At 44.6% G+C, this 16,276-nt stretch overlaps 1 protein-coding gene across 1 annotated transcript; it reads left to right on the top strand.

Moving 5' to 3' along the window:
• Positions 1–9,390: 9,390 nt before the first annotated feature.
• LOC104568935 (uncharacterized) lies at positions 9,391–14,790 on the top strand. The gene is made up of 5 exons (XM_010215868.2): positions 9,391–9,560; positions 11,320–11,953; positions 13,055–13,288; positions 13,753–14,005; positions 14,696–14,790. The coding sequence occupies exons 1-5, from the start codon at positions 9,391–9,393 to the stop codon at positions 14,788–14,790; spliced, it is 1,386 nt and encodes a 461-aa protein (XP_010214170.1).
• Positions 14,791–16,276: the final 1,486 nt, after the last annotated feature.

Here is a 16,276-nt window from a genome sequence, read left to right as displayed (position 1 = left end):
TTTAATTAATTAGTTTAGTTACTAGAGTAATTTAGTTAGCAGATTAATTAATGTTTGTTGAGCACTTGGAGATAAAAGCTGCATATAAAGCCTGTTATTAGAGGGTGGATCCAGAAGTCTTTATGCATTTTTTCCACTCTTTATTTATACCAGCACTGATTTAATCTAGGGGTTCATTCTCTGAGATCTTAGAAGGGAACTGTGTGGAGGCTGTCTCATTTTTCAGCAAAATGTGATCCAACACAACCATTGGACTGAAGAACATTGTCAGTAGCCATTGCAAATAAAGTCTTCCATAACTGAGAGTTTGGACTTTTTGTTCTTTCCTCCTCACCTCAAGGCCTTGCAAGCACATGGACCCTCCGACATACCTGCCTGTGCTCATGTCCCTGTGCATTTCTGGGAAATAAAGCAAGGTAAGGAGAAGGTCTAGTCTTTGGATGCAGATAATGCTCATTCTTCCTCATTCCACTGGTCTCCATAGCTGAGACCTCTTCTGAGCAGAAACTCTAAGAACATATTCACCACCACAAAAAATAAAATAAAATAAAATAAAATAAAATAAAATAAAATAAAATAAAATAAAATAAAATAAAATAAAATAAAATAAAATAAAATAAAATAAAATAAAATAAAATAAAATAAAATAAAATAAAATAAAATAAAATAAAATAAAATAAAATAAAATAAAATAAAATAAAATAAAATAAAATAAAATAAAATAAAATAAAATAAAATAAAATAAAAAATAAAATAAAATAAAATAACGTGATTACACAGGAGAATCTGTACCTCTTTGGAGTTGCCATTGCATCCAGGTAAGGGTCTAGTCCAAGAGCAACATCAAGAGCTTTTTGTAAATAATTCTTCAGCCGTTCAGGAACACATGAGTTGTCAAGGGCTATTTCTTTGGCTTTCAGGAGGTTCTCAGCAATGAGTCCAGCTGGGGTTTCTGAAATGGAAAATGTAAGGAAGAATGGGGATTTCGTAAATACTCAAATCGGCAGAAGTTCAAGTTAGAAGAAATCAGACAAAAAAAATCATAGAGTTTGTGATGGAAAACTTTTAAAAATGAAAAATATTATTCCTATTTTTTCAATCTCCTATATCTTCATGGTTTTTCCCTTCTCACTGCTGATCCTTTTCTGAAAAGAAAGGGATTAAATTGTCGCAAAAAAGAAGAAAAATCATTTCTAAAGCTCTAAGACAAATACTAAATGCTCAGAATAACTGCAAATGAAACCAGCTTCTTTAGGTTGTTTCAACTTTTCTTTGAAAACCACAGAGCATGTGTCAAATCACTCTTGCAAAAGCAGGCAGATCTTCTCAACACGAGAAACTAGGCACCACTAATCTGGAAAAAGGAGGCTCTCCACTAACTGCATGCAAACTGGGTGCACATCAGCCCTGTGTGCGTTTGCACCACAGAGGCTGCTGTGCACATAATTTGCAGGGGGAACCAATCATGCTCATGCCCAAAATATCATTTACACCTGTCCTAATGCAGGCAAACCAATGAATGCTCAAATAACAGATTTTTGTGCCTAATCCACGGTGGCATAAAATCAGAGAAACTCAATTAGGAATGTTTTTAAGCAGATGACACAGAAGGAACGCTGGCAGAAATGCAACCTCCCAAGCCTTTTTCTGACTTGAACTTGCAGTAGTGGCTCACAGCAGTCACAGAGCATCCTGCTTTTCAAGGCAGAAACAACTAATGAAGCTCAAATCGGTTGGCCTCACACAGCAGATATCATGAGAGCAAAGGACTAGCCCATGGAGTGTGCTCACAGATCCTTCTCACAACCTGGATGCCACCAAAAGACAAATTTTTTAGGTAGGAAGTCATGTACCACCTGACAACACATTAGCACTTCAGAGCCTGTCAAAGCATCTCAGAGCTCACTGGAAGCAATGCTACCCAATATGCTTTACCCAGTGATGTAATATCTCAAGACTGCAGAAAACCTCAAGGCCTCACACGACACATACTGGAATTGAAATGACAGACCCAGGCGAGGGGAAGAGCCCAGCCCCTGAAACACGTTTCAGAAAAGCTCTCCCCACCTTCAAGTGTCAAAACACGTGCTACATTATGGAAGCACAGGATGAGAGCAGATTTCAAAGGCACAAGACAGGCAATTTGTACACATAACAGGGTGGAGCAGATCGCTTGCGGCACTATTTTATCCCCCGCAATAGAAAAGCTGCAGAAGACTGACAAGGGCAAGAAAAATGATAGTCAAGGACATGTTCTGTCTGGCAGACCAGTCTGGGCTAGCCCACGCTGGGCAGGTGCTCCTGTGGGCACTATACGCCCCTGGGACGGGTTTCTGGAAAGGTCTTTGATGTGATACAGAATATCTGGATGCTACACATCCTCCTGGAAGACAGCTCCTTGCAGCCCACTACTGGGAGAGCCTGTGCTGAAGGCAAATGCAACAGGATTTTTCATCAATAACTTCTCATCAGAAGATCATTAAAGGATCAGTTTGAACTGGATATAAACACATGACTTCTCCTATTCTCGCTTTCTTTCCTGTCTACTTAAAATAAAATGCCTCCTTGAGCATATTTTCCAAACAATGGGTCCTACTACTATCCTACCAACATCTTGACAATATTCTGGCACCAGCTTCCAGACAAACATGACAGAGTGGGAGTTTTACATCTTCTCTGACTGAACAGTTTGGGGGCAGGACTGAAACAGATACATAAAGTCAGCATAGGTGGATGGAAGGTGGCAAGCTGGACAACACATAGCCATAGGGGACTGGGATATTTACAGGACTACATTGAGTGCCTACTCCTACAAAAGCCCTCAGCGCACAAAGGTGAAGTTGAATAAATAACATGGTCATCAAGTGAATACTATAGTTTCCAGTTGCTGGGGCCCGCTTCTTCCCTTGTCACCAAGAGGTGCTACATGAATAAACTTATCTCTTTGGGAACTGGAATAGGGTTGTTTCCCAAAAGGTGTGTTCTTCAGAACAGAGTATCTGAACTTTCTGTAGCTACTAAGATGAAGGTGAATTCCCATTGCTGTTTTTTCAGTCAACTTTGCTGATTTTCATTATCCAAACCACACAAGCAGAAAAGACAGGAGAATAAAATATATGTATATTTTACATGGGAACTGCAAGTTGGGACCAGACTTGGAGGTCATTTAGACAGCATCGTGTCTGTGGCAGGAGCCCAACCAGACATATGAGGTAGGCAGATTTCGGATGGATATAACAGTCCCTGATTTACAACTCATGCTGATATCTCACCGTCAGGGGCGGCTTAAATCTCTTTCAGCATTTTTATAATTAATTGCAAGTACAGAAATAACTAACCCTTTCTTGGATCCTGTTAGTTTGTTGACATCAGCAAATTCTTCAGCCCAGCTACGTGTTGTGCAACAACACGTTGCCTTTTTGCAGCCAAGAATTCACCACTTCCCAGATGAGTGTCTCCTTATGTCAGGAGAGTGCAGAGGGTTATGATCTGCCTCTCCTAGAGTCTGTGCTCACGCTTGCTGCCAAACACACTAAGTGTCTGTTACTAATGCAGGGGGGGAAAACCAGCTTATAATCCATGTCTGATTTTAGTAATCAACATGTTTCACTCCTGCGTGAGCAACAGATAAGGCTGCCCTACCAACCAGGAAATTAGAATCACAGAATGGTTGAGGTTGGAAGGGTCCTCTGGAGAACATCTACTCCAACTCCTCTGCTCAGGCAGCATCACCTGGAGCACATTGCCCAGGATTGCACCCTGGCAGGTTTTGAATATATCCAAGGACAGAGACTTGCACAACCTCGTTAGGCAATCTATTCCTCACAGCCCCGAGCTGGCTCACTTCAGTAACTCCATGTTTTTTTAAATATTGGGAAGCCCAGCACTGTACACAGTGCCCCAGACACAGCCTCACCAGGGACAAGCAGAGGAGGAAAACCACCTCCCTCACCCTAATGCCACCCAGGACACCGCTGGCCTTCTCATCCACAAGGGCTCATTGCTGACTCATGGTCACCAGGACTCCCAGGTCCTTCTCTGCAGAGCTGCTTTCCAGCAGATCAACACCCAATATAGGGGTTTGATGTGTGCAGTCATTTCCCTGTAGATCCAAGACCTTGGACTTGTTGAACTTTGTGAATTTCTTCTCTCCCCATCTCTGCAGCCTGTTGTGGTCCCTACTAGATACAGGCTTCCAGCCAGACTTTTGCAGCACAGATCACAACTCCCTGAGCTCTCCTAACCCTCTGGGCCATTCGGCCAGTTTTCAGCCCATCTCACTGTCTGCTTTCCTAGCCCAAACTCCTCTGCTTGACTATGAGAAAGTTACAAGGTGTCATCAAAATCTTTACCAAAGTCAAGGCAGACAACATCCACTTTTGTAATCTGTGTTATAACACTGATCGCAGGTGCCAAGAACCATGACTGTAGGGAGGTAGCATATGAAACATGCCAAGATCAACTCTACATCAAAGACTACATAATCCTTGCAGGAAGCACTGCATTTTTAACAACCCTGATGATGCATCGGGCCAACAGCAGAGGTCAGAATTGCCTTCGTTTGCACAAGTATCTGACAAGCCTCGCAGGTCTGGGCAGGCTTTTTTCAAGGATGCAGGGCTTTGTAAGGTGAGCACCAATTTGTCTAGCCGCTTCTCTTTTCCTCTTTGTTGCTCCCAGAAAAAAGAGGTGCTTTATTTTTAGTGCCTGTGTTTGTACAACACCAGCAAAGTGGCTCCTCTGGCTTGGTGGACATTGTAAGCACTAAACTAACTGCACTGCCTGCTTGCTTCCCCATGTCTCTCTTGATAACAGCAGTTCTCTCCCCCAGCATACCTATGTATGAATCTTCCCTGAAGATTTGTCGCATTTCCCATTCCCGTCTAATCCTGCATTGTTTTCTTTCATGCGTATAGTAAACAAACAAACAAACAAAAAGAGCTCACATAGAGCAGGAAACTGCTGTCAGGTCCAAAGGAGGCAAAAACCTTAAGCTCTACAGTTAAAGAGCAGAAAAGGGCTGCCTTAACCACCCCCCAGCTGTTTCATATAAAAGATAACATGCCAATTATTCAAATGGATGTCAGCTGTCAGGAGGATGGTCCCCAGCACCTTGCTGTTTGGATGCTGAGGGCACAGGCTGCCTGCTTTACAAGGAAGCTAAAGAGGAGGAGGTCTCAGCTTCTGCTTTTCCCAAAATGCTAAGCTGCATTTTGAGCTGAGAGCATCTGACAGCAGGGCATGCAGCTCCAAAAGTAGAATTAAAGCTTTGCAGCCTACATCTAATATGGTATTTCAGACCTTCAGATGGGAAAATGGACTCCTCTAAAAATCTGGAAGGCTTAAACTGCCCCCCTGCCCCTCAGCTGCTGAAGCAGGCCAGGTCAGACAACCACAGGGATAAAGAAAAGGTCAGCCACGGTAGCACAGGGAAGGTGATCAGCTTTGAGTATCCACATCTGCTTTGCAGCAGAAATAAGGCGCAGAAGGGGTCCCCTCCTCTCGGTCAGGGCCAGAGCATCGATGCCCTCATGTGGGTTGCTGTCACCAAGCTGTCACACTGCTCAGCAGTTGAGCACAAGTGTTTTGGTGGGAGCTGCTGGGTGCTAAACCCTTGCAAACACAGTCTGATCAAATCTCTCCAGGCTGCCAGACTTACCAAGGCACCGACAGGAACTTATTGCAGCACTCACCACGTTGTCTTATGGTGTGAACACACCTCAGCCCTTGCGTTTTGCCTCACAAGCCTCTTTATGGAAACCGCAAAGCAACGTGCAAGCTATTCCCTTCCCCTGCCAGCACTCTGCAAATGCAACTGCAGCCTATGAGGAGATGCTATATGTTACTGCTTGATCCCATATGCACTGAACTCCAGCCATGTCATCCTCTGGGCAAATGGATAAAAAAATAAGGAAGCGGTGGTGTGGTTTGCACACACCTACGCTGCTCAGCAACTCCAAACCCACCACCATAAGGTGGTAAAAGCATCTGATCTAGGTCCTTTAAAGGCAATAAAAGCCTTGGATGGGCTCCATCAGACCAAGTTTATGATTGTTGCTGCTCCTGCTCCCGGATGTACCAAGGGGTGACCACTGCAGAGCTGAGCTTGGACACAGACATGCCATAATGCCTGAGGGTCTGTGATCATGTGGCAGCGTGGACCAGTGGCAGAGGGTATGGGAACCACACATTTATTTTCCTACATAATTAAGGACATTTTGTGTGGCAGGGGCAAACACTGACAGTCTAATCCGAAGTCCAGGGCAATTTAAGAGTCTTTCAGCAGGCTTCAGCGAACTCAAGAGCAGGCAGTGCAAGAACAAAGTTTTCTACACTCAGTTAGAGCAGCCCCGGTTCTCACATGCAGTTGCTTATTTTAGAAAACAGGCAAAAGAAGCAGCAAACATCTGTGTGGATGCCGCATCAGGAACACTTGATTGCCACGGAAAGCAAGGAAGCAAGGGTAAGGCTACAGAAAAAAAAAATTATAAAGCATGCATTTCAACCCATCAGAAATTACCTACATCCACTCACATTCATTCCCTCTACTAACTCCTTTGAGTTCCTGTGGATTTAGGAACCAATGTCCTCACCACCACCTCCTCCTTAATTTGTCCTCCTTGATTTGTCTCCCACCTCCTCTCCTGGAGCTCCCCACGTGGACCTCCTGCACCCCTCTGCTCTACCCCATTTCCAACCCAGACGTGCACCCTGGCATTGCACTGTCCTGGTGCAATGCTCCTGGCTGCAGCTTGCATTAGCCTTCCTGAACAGAGGAGATTAGAGAAAGCCCAAGACCAGGCACGGAGAGGTAGCACCAAGAGGGGAGTTTACCTGTGGGGTCAAGCATGTTGTTTTTTGTCCCCAGGCTCCGTGGACACGTCTGCTGTTGCACCTAGTGAGCGGGCTCCTTTGTTTGGGATGCAGAGCCGCCTGTGAATACGCGGATAGAGCAGCCACCCCAGGGACACGGCGGTTATGGAAGATCGCTGCGGGCTCGGGCTGGGCTCCCCTGTCCAGGAATGCATCCGATACACATGCAAAAAAAAAAAAAAAAAATGCATACTTTCGATGCCTTCACTTTACATAAGAGCTTGGGGACCTGCTGCCTCTCAAGGAGATCATGGGCAGTTTCATAACCTTCCAGTTACGCAGCATGGGTGCATGTCCCAGCCAAACCACCAGATATAGCACCGAATAACCAAGAACTTTGAACCCCGAACCCCTCATTTCCTTTCCTAGATGGTCTGGAGCTCTGAGAACACCATCTGCTCCACACAAAGACTTGGCAGTTTCTGCCTATCACAAGGCAACAGACATTGGAAAGTCAATGTACTAGCTTCTAAAAGGAAACAAAAGACTTTTTAATGCCTCCCAGAATAGAACGGGAAAATATAAATGGAAAACAAGTAAATACTCACTAAAAAAGAAAACAAATAGCATATGTCTCAACACTCCATAGATTACTATTAATCAAAACAAATAAACAAGACAAAAACGACAGACCTCCCTGCATACCTAAGATTACTCCAGCATATGATTTAGTAAACAACAAACTGAATTAGACCCTGCAGCAGCTGTGGAAAGCAATGCAAATTGTGTTTGGATTAGGAGTTAAAATTTTAGATGAGTATTTGGTTAAATAGACAGGATAAGAAGTTTACTATTCCATCTAATCCTCCCACCACTAGCTTTGGAGGTGACTTTGGATAAGTTCCTTCTGCTCTGGTGACTGTATTCTCCCTTCCTGCAAAATGGGGATAACAGTCCATCCTTTTGGAAAGCACTTTGCTCATTACATCGCTAGACAGCAATGAGAGCTAGATGTTAGGAGTTATAAATGCTGATCATCTCTCCCTGGAGCAGGGCTAAACAGCTTTAGAGGAGGCTTGTAGCTTTTTCTTGTAGTTTTTTCCTGAACTGCATTTGGAATAAATCTAGCTTCCTAAATGAGCTCACCTTCCAGTCTTCAATGCAATGAGAGCTCTTGTTCTATGGACTCTGGAAGAACATTTTTTCCATTCTCTGATTTTACACGTGTTTTCACTCTTCTTGATCTTGTTTATGAACAAGAATGGCTTTCAGAAAAAAACAGCCAAGAGAAAGGCAAAGATGTATTTGTACCTTCGATCATAGCTGATTAAATCAGAGGAAGATCTTCCTCTGTGCTTAGCAAGAGCAGCTTTATGGCAAAGGAACATTTGATGTGAGCAGATAAACCCAAGACCTGGGGCCCTCTGCATGTCCTAGAGGAAAGATCATAGAGAAAGGTGAATGGTGCATTCCCTGCAAGCCATGGGGATCAGGGTGCTGGGCTGTCCTCAGGGTGAAGTGTCCAGTCCAACAGTGCAAGGAGCTCTCCTCTGCTCGCCTGCACCTTGGTGTTTGATGGGGAGGAGCGAATCTGTCCTCTTTATGTGAACCCAACCTGTTGTGTCCTTGTACACCAACCCTGAGAAAGCCAGTTCAAATGGACCTCAGCATACTATAAGAGACTATAACATATGGCTGGTCCCTGCATGCTTATCAGTGGAGCTATATATACAAGTTACCTAAGATAATAAGCTTTACTGTAAGATAATATGTATCTATAAGATAATGAGTTTTTTTTCTTTTTTTTTCCCCAGTAGATGCAACAATGTTTAATGCAATAATTAGGTGAAAACTGCAAAAAATTTAGGGAACGTGGAGGCAGGGAGAGATGAAGATCCCATTACCTAAAGCACGTTGCTAATTTTGAAACAGGTCCACCGTAAGAAAACTTCAGCATTTCAGCAAAATCCCACAGGAAGATGTGCCTACTAGGCAAAACTCTACTGGTGCGCGGATCAGTGGGATCAGGCCATGAACTCCTTCAGAGGTGTTCTTTTGATAAAAAGTTTTTAAAAATCATTGAATATCTCAGCAAAAGCAATTTGGGAACATAAGCTCAAAAGAGTTTTAAACTACTTATGTCAAGCACCTTCACATGCCTGATGCTGTCTTACACTTTTAAGAGCAGGTTAGAGCCCAGTCACACCTGAGATTCCACATCGCGAAGGAGCTCCTGAACAGCCACTGAGATTCACACAAATTGTCTTTCATAACATTAAATTTCCTGTAGGGCATCACAACGGAATTTAATTCATGCACTCCTATTGTATTTCCTAAACATTATAAAACTAACTGGTTATACAACCCTAGCCTGGGTCTTGCACGTGTCTTCTAATAATCTTACCACCCCTAGCTTACATCCCTCGATTAGATAATCCTGGTTTTGTAATTGTCTTCCCCCATACAGATGAGACCTCCCCTTCCAAAGTCTGGTCAAACTGGAGCCTTTAAAAATCATCTCAGATGCGCCCAGCTAGGTGTGCTTGCTTAGCACAGAGATTCCTACCTTTGAGAAAAATGCCCGTGTCTGGAGAGGTCTTCACAACAACTGCCCCGGCAGCCTGTCCAGAGAGGCCCTGTCGGACGGACTTCCAGCTGGTGCGAGTCAAGAGCAGGTGGTGCCGGGTCAAGAAGGGAGAAGCCCTATCCGACTGCGACGACGAGATAACTCTCTCTGAAGCTAAGATGTAAGTAGAGAAGCACATGGTTAACTCATAACTAGCTGCATGGCCCTAGTCAGCTGTGTTGCCTTCTCTCACTGCTGGGCCACATCTCAGGTGGAGGATGCTCCTGTGGCTGAAGCCCACCTCCATTGAGCGTGCGTTCCCAGGAGCAGCTCATCTGCTGCAAAGGGGCAAGTACGGCAGCACAGGTGCCGTGACTGCTATTCTGCTTGCCTCAAATGGGGTCAGTTACAGAGGATATTTTATCAACAGCATGATTTTTATTCATAGGGAGCTCTTTTAAAACTCTGAGATACCTGTGTGGAACTTCTGAGCTTGAACTTTTTTATTTTCCTTGTGAGCATGTATATTCTTTACATGTGAAAGTTCACAAATGGTTGCATGAGAAGGATGTGTTGATAGAGAGGCAATTGCAGCTAAATGAAATGCCTAGATGGGAAAAATAAGCACAAATAAGTAGTAAAAGCCCCTGTAGAAGCCTAATTGTAGAATTAATCCAACCCTACTTCAGATAGAGGAGAGAGATGAGTTTTCCCCCAGAAACAAATACAGCTCTTTGAGATATTACATTCCTCCAGGTAATTACCCTTTAATAATGGTATCCACATTTCAGTAGAACCTGGTGTCCCCATTGGTGATGAAAGCTCCTTAACATGACTGCATTTTGCATGTATTTTTTCCCAGTATTTGTAGCATTCATGGTTTAACACCATCAAGTCTAATTGTTTTCTCAGTCAAGTCAGTGGGTTTTTCGCCCTCATGGTATGTTCAGACTCAAAATTTCCATTGCTTTGTCATACAGCCAGTGTGCAGCAATAGGTGCTGGCTGCTGTGCCGCCCGATACACAAACCCCATTCTGCCAAACAACATTCCAAGTGATCCTGTCTCTTAGGGGTTACTTCCTGGAGGTGGATGCATGTACCGTTAAGTTAAGCTGTAACAAATTATGATGTATGCAATGATGCTTGTTGTAATGGAGTATTTTAAAAGCCCAGAAAAAAAAAAAAAACAGAAGGCATAAATCCCCACCTTTTTTATTCAACCTCTACAAAAATTAGGGACAGATTTAAAGACAATTTGGCATAAAAGAAGTCATAAAAATATCTATTTAGGCCTATAAGAGGAAGCTGAGGTGTGCGTAAAAGGAAATTTGATTGCCAGCAAACCATCTTTTTATTCAAAAAACAAGATGAAGGTTCACAGAAGTTTTCAATTTTTGTCTAAACACAGCTCAAGATGAAGTTTTATATAAAATACCTTCAGGAAGTGTGGGATTTTTTTCTTTTTCTTTTTTCCTGTCTCTTTTCATTTTCTTTCTTGATTCCCAACAAAGTGAAAAAGCCAGAAGAAATCTACAAATAGTTTTTCTCTGGCACCCACCTGCCTACAGGAGAAGTGATAACCAGACTGCAGTGCAGTTTCTTCTCTGTTTTAGCCATATATTACATGCCATCTTTAAAAGATTTTGCTTATCCTTCAAAAGGCCAGGGAGATGGATTATGGAAAATTTTCCCCACTCCCAAATCACTTTATTTTCCCACCTGGGAACACTTCCTACTTCTACCATGTCTCTTTTGAGATAAGGTGACCCCCAGTTCCAGATGGAGGGTTGTTGCCTGGAGGTTAGCGAAGCGACTAAGCCCCAAAGACACCCTGCACATTTCCAAGCCCCAGCAGCTCCATCGTTTAAAAAAATCCAGGCATATTATGTACAGAAGGGAAAGGCAATGATTCCGAACTGCATTTTCTTATCCTTGGCAGAGGAAAATGTGTTTCCGAAGGTGGGATTTCCTGGACCGTTGAAGCTCCCATCTATTTTTGCTATAAAGTGGTAGAGACGTATAACATCCTGGACCCTTCCAACACCACGCTCCTTTGGGGCCACATTGCTGACCACCAGCAGCTAGAGCTGGCCACCAGCAGTAAGAGAAAGCTGAGGCGTTTTATTGTCATGGATGAAGTGGTCGATGAACTCTACGGCTCCAAGGTGAGAAGATACTTCGAAGCGAATAATGTTCAATACAAAATCCTCGCCCTGCCTACGACCGAAGAAACAAAATCCATGGATCTGGTCTTGAGCATCTTGCAGGAAGTCCAGGCCTTCAGCATCGACAGGCGAACAGAGCCCATCATTGCCATCGGAGGAGGGGTTTGCCTGGATATCGTAGGACTAGCAGCGTCGCTCTACAGAAGGCGCACGCCCTACATTCGCGTCCCAACCACCCTTCTGTCCTATGTCGATGCCAGCGTGGGGGCAAAGAATGGGGTGAATTTCCTCCAGTGCAAGAATAAGCTTGGAGGCTACACTCCCCCCGTGGCAAGTTTTCTGGATAGATCCTTCATTCAGAGTATTCCTCGGCGACACATCTCCAATGGCCTCGGGGAAATTTTAAAGGTAGGAGCCTTTTGCCACTGCAGTTTCTAAAGCTAAAGCATTAGGAAGGTGACCATTGGTATCCATGGCATTGTATACATTTCCATATAGACCCTAGAGGTGAGTCTGAAGGGCTACGTTGGTACATCGACTCTTGCTGAGCTCACATACACATTTTACAGCTCCTAGACTTGTTAAAATATCCCTTATGTACTGTCCTTAATGATAATTCTGTAGAGGAAGCACCAAAACTCAAGGCCAGATACAGGTAAAGGGCAGAACCAGAGAACAAAGCACCCTCCTCTTCAGAGCAATCCACAGCACACTTAAATACATTGATGTTGGATAATTTGATGCTTTTTGTACCTATCTCATCAGGTACCTTAAATGTGGTCAATCTGCAAGACAAATATGTCTTCCAAAATATCCCTGGATGAGCACAGTAAATGATTTTATGCCTGAAGAGAACATTTAATAAATCAGGCTTCAGGTTATTGAAATGTATTAAATATAAATGAATTAGTAGCACTTTTGGATGCTTGTACAGTAGAAACTCCCCAGGATACCTGTGATCTGTGGGAAAACACCAAGAAACTGGTCACTGTTCCCCATTGAAAGAGGGATCTAATGCCAGAGTCGGAGGGTGAACAAATCTGTTCCTGCCTCAGGCATTTGCACACTCCTTTTTGCTTATATCTTCACTTACCATAGGTGACAACAACATATATAACATTACCATGTCATATTCTCTAGAGACTCAGAGGAGAGAGGCTTATGCACAAGTTACCATGTCAGAAAGCAAGAACACATTGAATCCCCTATAAACATGCTAAAAGACAAGCACAGAAGAAATACTCATGAACCAAAATGCAAAATAGTATCTACTGAATATGCCACAAATCTGAACTTCTTACCTCTCCTGCAGCCCCATACACACGCTAATCAGAAACTCTGCCTACAGAAACACTAATTACATAGGTAGAATTTACCCTTGCACCAAGCAAGCACAGGTATTTGCTAGTACACATTGATGTATTACGGTCTAATCCATTGAAACGCTCATCAACATGTACAAGGTTCATATCATTATTTTTAACTATGTTTTTATGCACTTTACCCCAGATGGCACTCATGAAGCACAAAGGGTTATTTGACTTGCTCAAGAGCCATGGAAAATACTTGCTGGACACCAAGTTCCAGTCTTACAGTGACTCCACCAGCCCTGGGGATGCTGCACTCCAGACTACCCGAATTGCCATTGAAACCATGCTGGAAGAGCTGGCTCCCAATCTCTGGGAGGATGACCTGGACAGACTGGTTGATTTTGGTCACCTTATAAGCCCAGAACTGGAAATGGTGAGTGTCAGACTTTGTATTGCAACACCTGTCAAAAAAAAAAAAAGTTTTCAATCACCATGACATGACCAATGACATGAGCCATAACAGTGCAAATATTGCAATCATTAGGGCTATAACGCTGTGTAAGAAATCACCCCTGAGGAACAAAAAGGAGGACTAGACTTCATGCAGAATCCAGAGCTTCTTTTCTCCACCCCGCTGTGCTCTTTGGCAGCAATGTGAATGAGAGGAGAATTAGATTCTGGATCTCTATGGGAGATTTTCTGTGCAATTAATCATGTGCAAATAGATCTTCCTCTGCGACCCATAAATCATAAGATGCTAACATCTAGGATGGCTCTGTTCTACTGCTGTGAGCTGAATAATAATTTGCATGAGTAGCTTTAGGGGAAAAAAAAAACACTAATTATTTACTGCCTGCAAACCTTTCTTCCCTCCGTACCCATTTTCCTGCGTTTCAGCGGGTTCTGCCGTTGCTGATGCACGGCGAGGCCGTGACCATCGACATGGCGTTCATGACCTACGTGGCCTATGCCCGGGGACTCCTCAGCTGCGGGGAGAAGGAGCAGATCATCCAGTGCATGCGGGCCCTGGAGCTGCCCGTGTGGCACGGCGCCTGCAGCTGGCACCTCATCCAAAGGGCCCTGGTGGAGCGGCTGAAGCACGGCGGCGGGCGGCCCCGCATGCCGCTGCCCACCGGCCTGGGGGTGGCAGGTACGGTGGGATGGGGCTGCCCACGTTTGGGAGGGGGACTTGTAGCAGCAACCCAATGGGCAGGAGTTGGTCCAGCTGGAGCATCTCTCCAGCTCTGGAGGTCCTGCATAGACCTGAGTATCAGCGAGCTTGCCCAGAGTCCTTTCACAAATGGCAGCAGGCTTGGGGGCAATTCCTTGCAATAGTATTCTCAGGAAAATATCTTTTTCCAACCCTCTCTAGAAGTCCATCCTTTCCTGGCTGTAGTTGTCCCAGAAACTTTCCAGGGCGCGGGGAGGAGGCAACAATCTTCTAAAGGAGCAGGAACAGGATAACCTGCCCCACGGTCCTGTGGTCCTACCTTTCTGGACTTAATTCTGCCAAGGCAGGATGTTTCTCCTGGGTGTAACCACCAGCTAGTACTTAACCAAGACCTAATTAATGAGTTTAAGATTGACTGGTTCACTTATCTCCAGTACCTGGGATGAAATGTTATCACAGGTGAGATGTAGAAACCTAAAACAAAAGCAACCTCTAAGTCCAGGCTGCAATATCTGACACTGGGGTCCATCCAGACCATTTCCAGCAGGTCCGGCCCCAGCTTTCACAGGGATGCAGCTCCCTGCAAACCGCTCCTGCTAAACCCACATGCAACAGCAGGGAAAGCAGCTCCAGAGGGATGTCTGATTAACTGGAAATCTTCTTTTGCAGAAATATTCAATGACACGAGTGAGGAGACCCTGAAGGCAGCCTACCAGCTGTGGGTGGGCGACTGCAAGGTGGCAGAAGCGCCAGCCGCACGCTGAGCGCCCTGAGCCCAGGGTTGCTACCGCCCCGCACGGCCCAAAGCAAGCGGATGGGATGACACGCAAGCAAAACCAAGAGAGTAGCACCCACATAAACCCCAGGGCTATTAGGAAACAGAAAAATATCATTGCCTGACCAGATACATTTGTTCCAAAGGGTCTGTTTGCAGGGAAATGCATCAGTCCCGTGCAGTCTGCAACAAGTCAACGCTAATGAGCAAAATCACCGTAGTGCATCTCATAGGGAGCAATAATTTCTTTCCATGCTATAGCAAAGTATTCCCCCCCACCATCAGCAAATACAACATAAAAGCTGTATAAAAGCCATATGCTATTTAGAACAGCTAAAGCAGGCAATGCACCTTACTGCCTGAGTTCCTGCTCTGTCTTTTAGCTCATGCAAACCAGTGAAAATGGGGGCCCAGCCACTGGCTTTTTCTCTCAGGACAGGAGTGACATGGGAAAGACTGTGTCACTTCAGAGATGACCTGGACCAGCTTGCGGTGGGACACACATCAGCTCTGAAACTTAAAGGCATCGGGAGCCTTCTCCCTGGAAACTGTGCCAAAAGAACCGCAGTGATAAAGGGCACTCAAATCATTTATAGCCTTTTTATTAGGGTGTTTATTAGGCCTAATGTTTTTTGTTTTTCTTTATGTCATACCCATTCGTCCTGACACACTGGCTTCTCTTTTGCTGAAGGAATAAAAGCTGTTTTAAAAGTTTTATCGTGCCGGTTATACCTTGCTGTGCGCAGCACATGAGTGAGGAGTTAGGAAGAGCCGCCCGTAAATCCCTTTTCCCTTTGAGTCTGGAGAACATTTCTCCCAACCCACCTGTTTCTCCAGCTTCATGTGGTCTCCCCAGAGCTGCTCTCCCAGGATGCCAGCAGGAAGGGGGAAGGTGCCCTGGGTTTTGCTCACTCGCTTCAGGTCCCCTTTCTGGCTGCTGTCCATAAACCATCACAAACCACAAACACCAGCTCCAGGCACAGCCTTGCAGCCAGATCGCCTTGTGATGCCCAAACCTCCACTTTTTCACCCATTTCTGGACAGCTCAGCAACAACCTGGAATGGCAGCCAGCTGTGGGGGAAGCCAATTGGTCGGAGGGATATTTTTTTGGAGGGATTCTTTTGGGAGGGACCTTTATTGGGAAGATTTTTTTTCAGGAGGGAATCACTTTTATTTTCATTGCCCAGGCAATGTCCCAGCTGGAGGAACTGATGCCTGTAAGAGCAGATAGGGGAAAGTGAGGCACAATTAAGACAGCAAAGCAACCTCCCAATTATTATATTTTTTCCCTCTTCCCTCTAGCTCAGGTGACAGAGCACGATCACCCTCTGACACGCTTGGTTGCTTAGTAGCAGACAGCCTCATTTTTAATTATATATTAAAATATGCTAAAGAACATAAAATGGTGGTGTGACTAATACATGTGTATCAAGAAAGGCATGTGACAGCACCTAAATTGCCTCGGTGTCTGATA

The sequence above is a fragment of the Tinamus guttatus genome, unplaced genomic scaffold, assembly GCF_059628265.1.
Source record: "Tinamus guttatus ecotype Peru unplaced genomic scaffold, ASM5962826v1 Tinamus_guttatus_pri_ptg000547l, whole genome shotgun sequence".
In the NCBI taxonomy this organism is placed as follows: Eukaryota; Metazoa; Chordata; class Aves; order Tinamiformes; family Tinamidae; genus Tinamus; species Tinamus guttatus.
The sequence above is the reverse complement of the archived record's forward strand: the minus strand, read 5'-3'. Positions and strand labels throughout refer to the sequence as shown.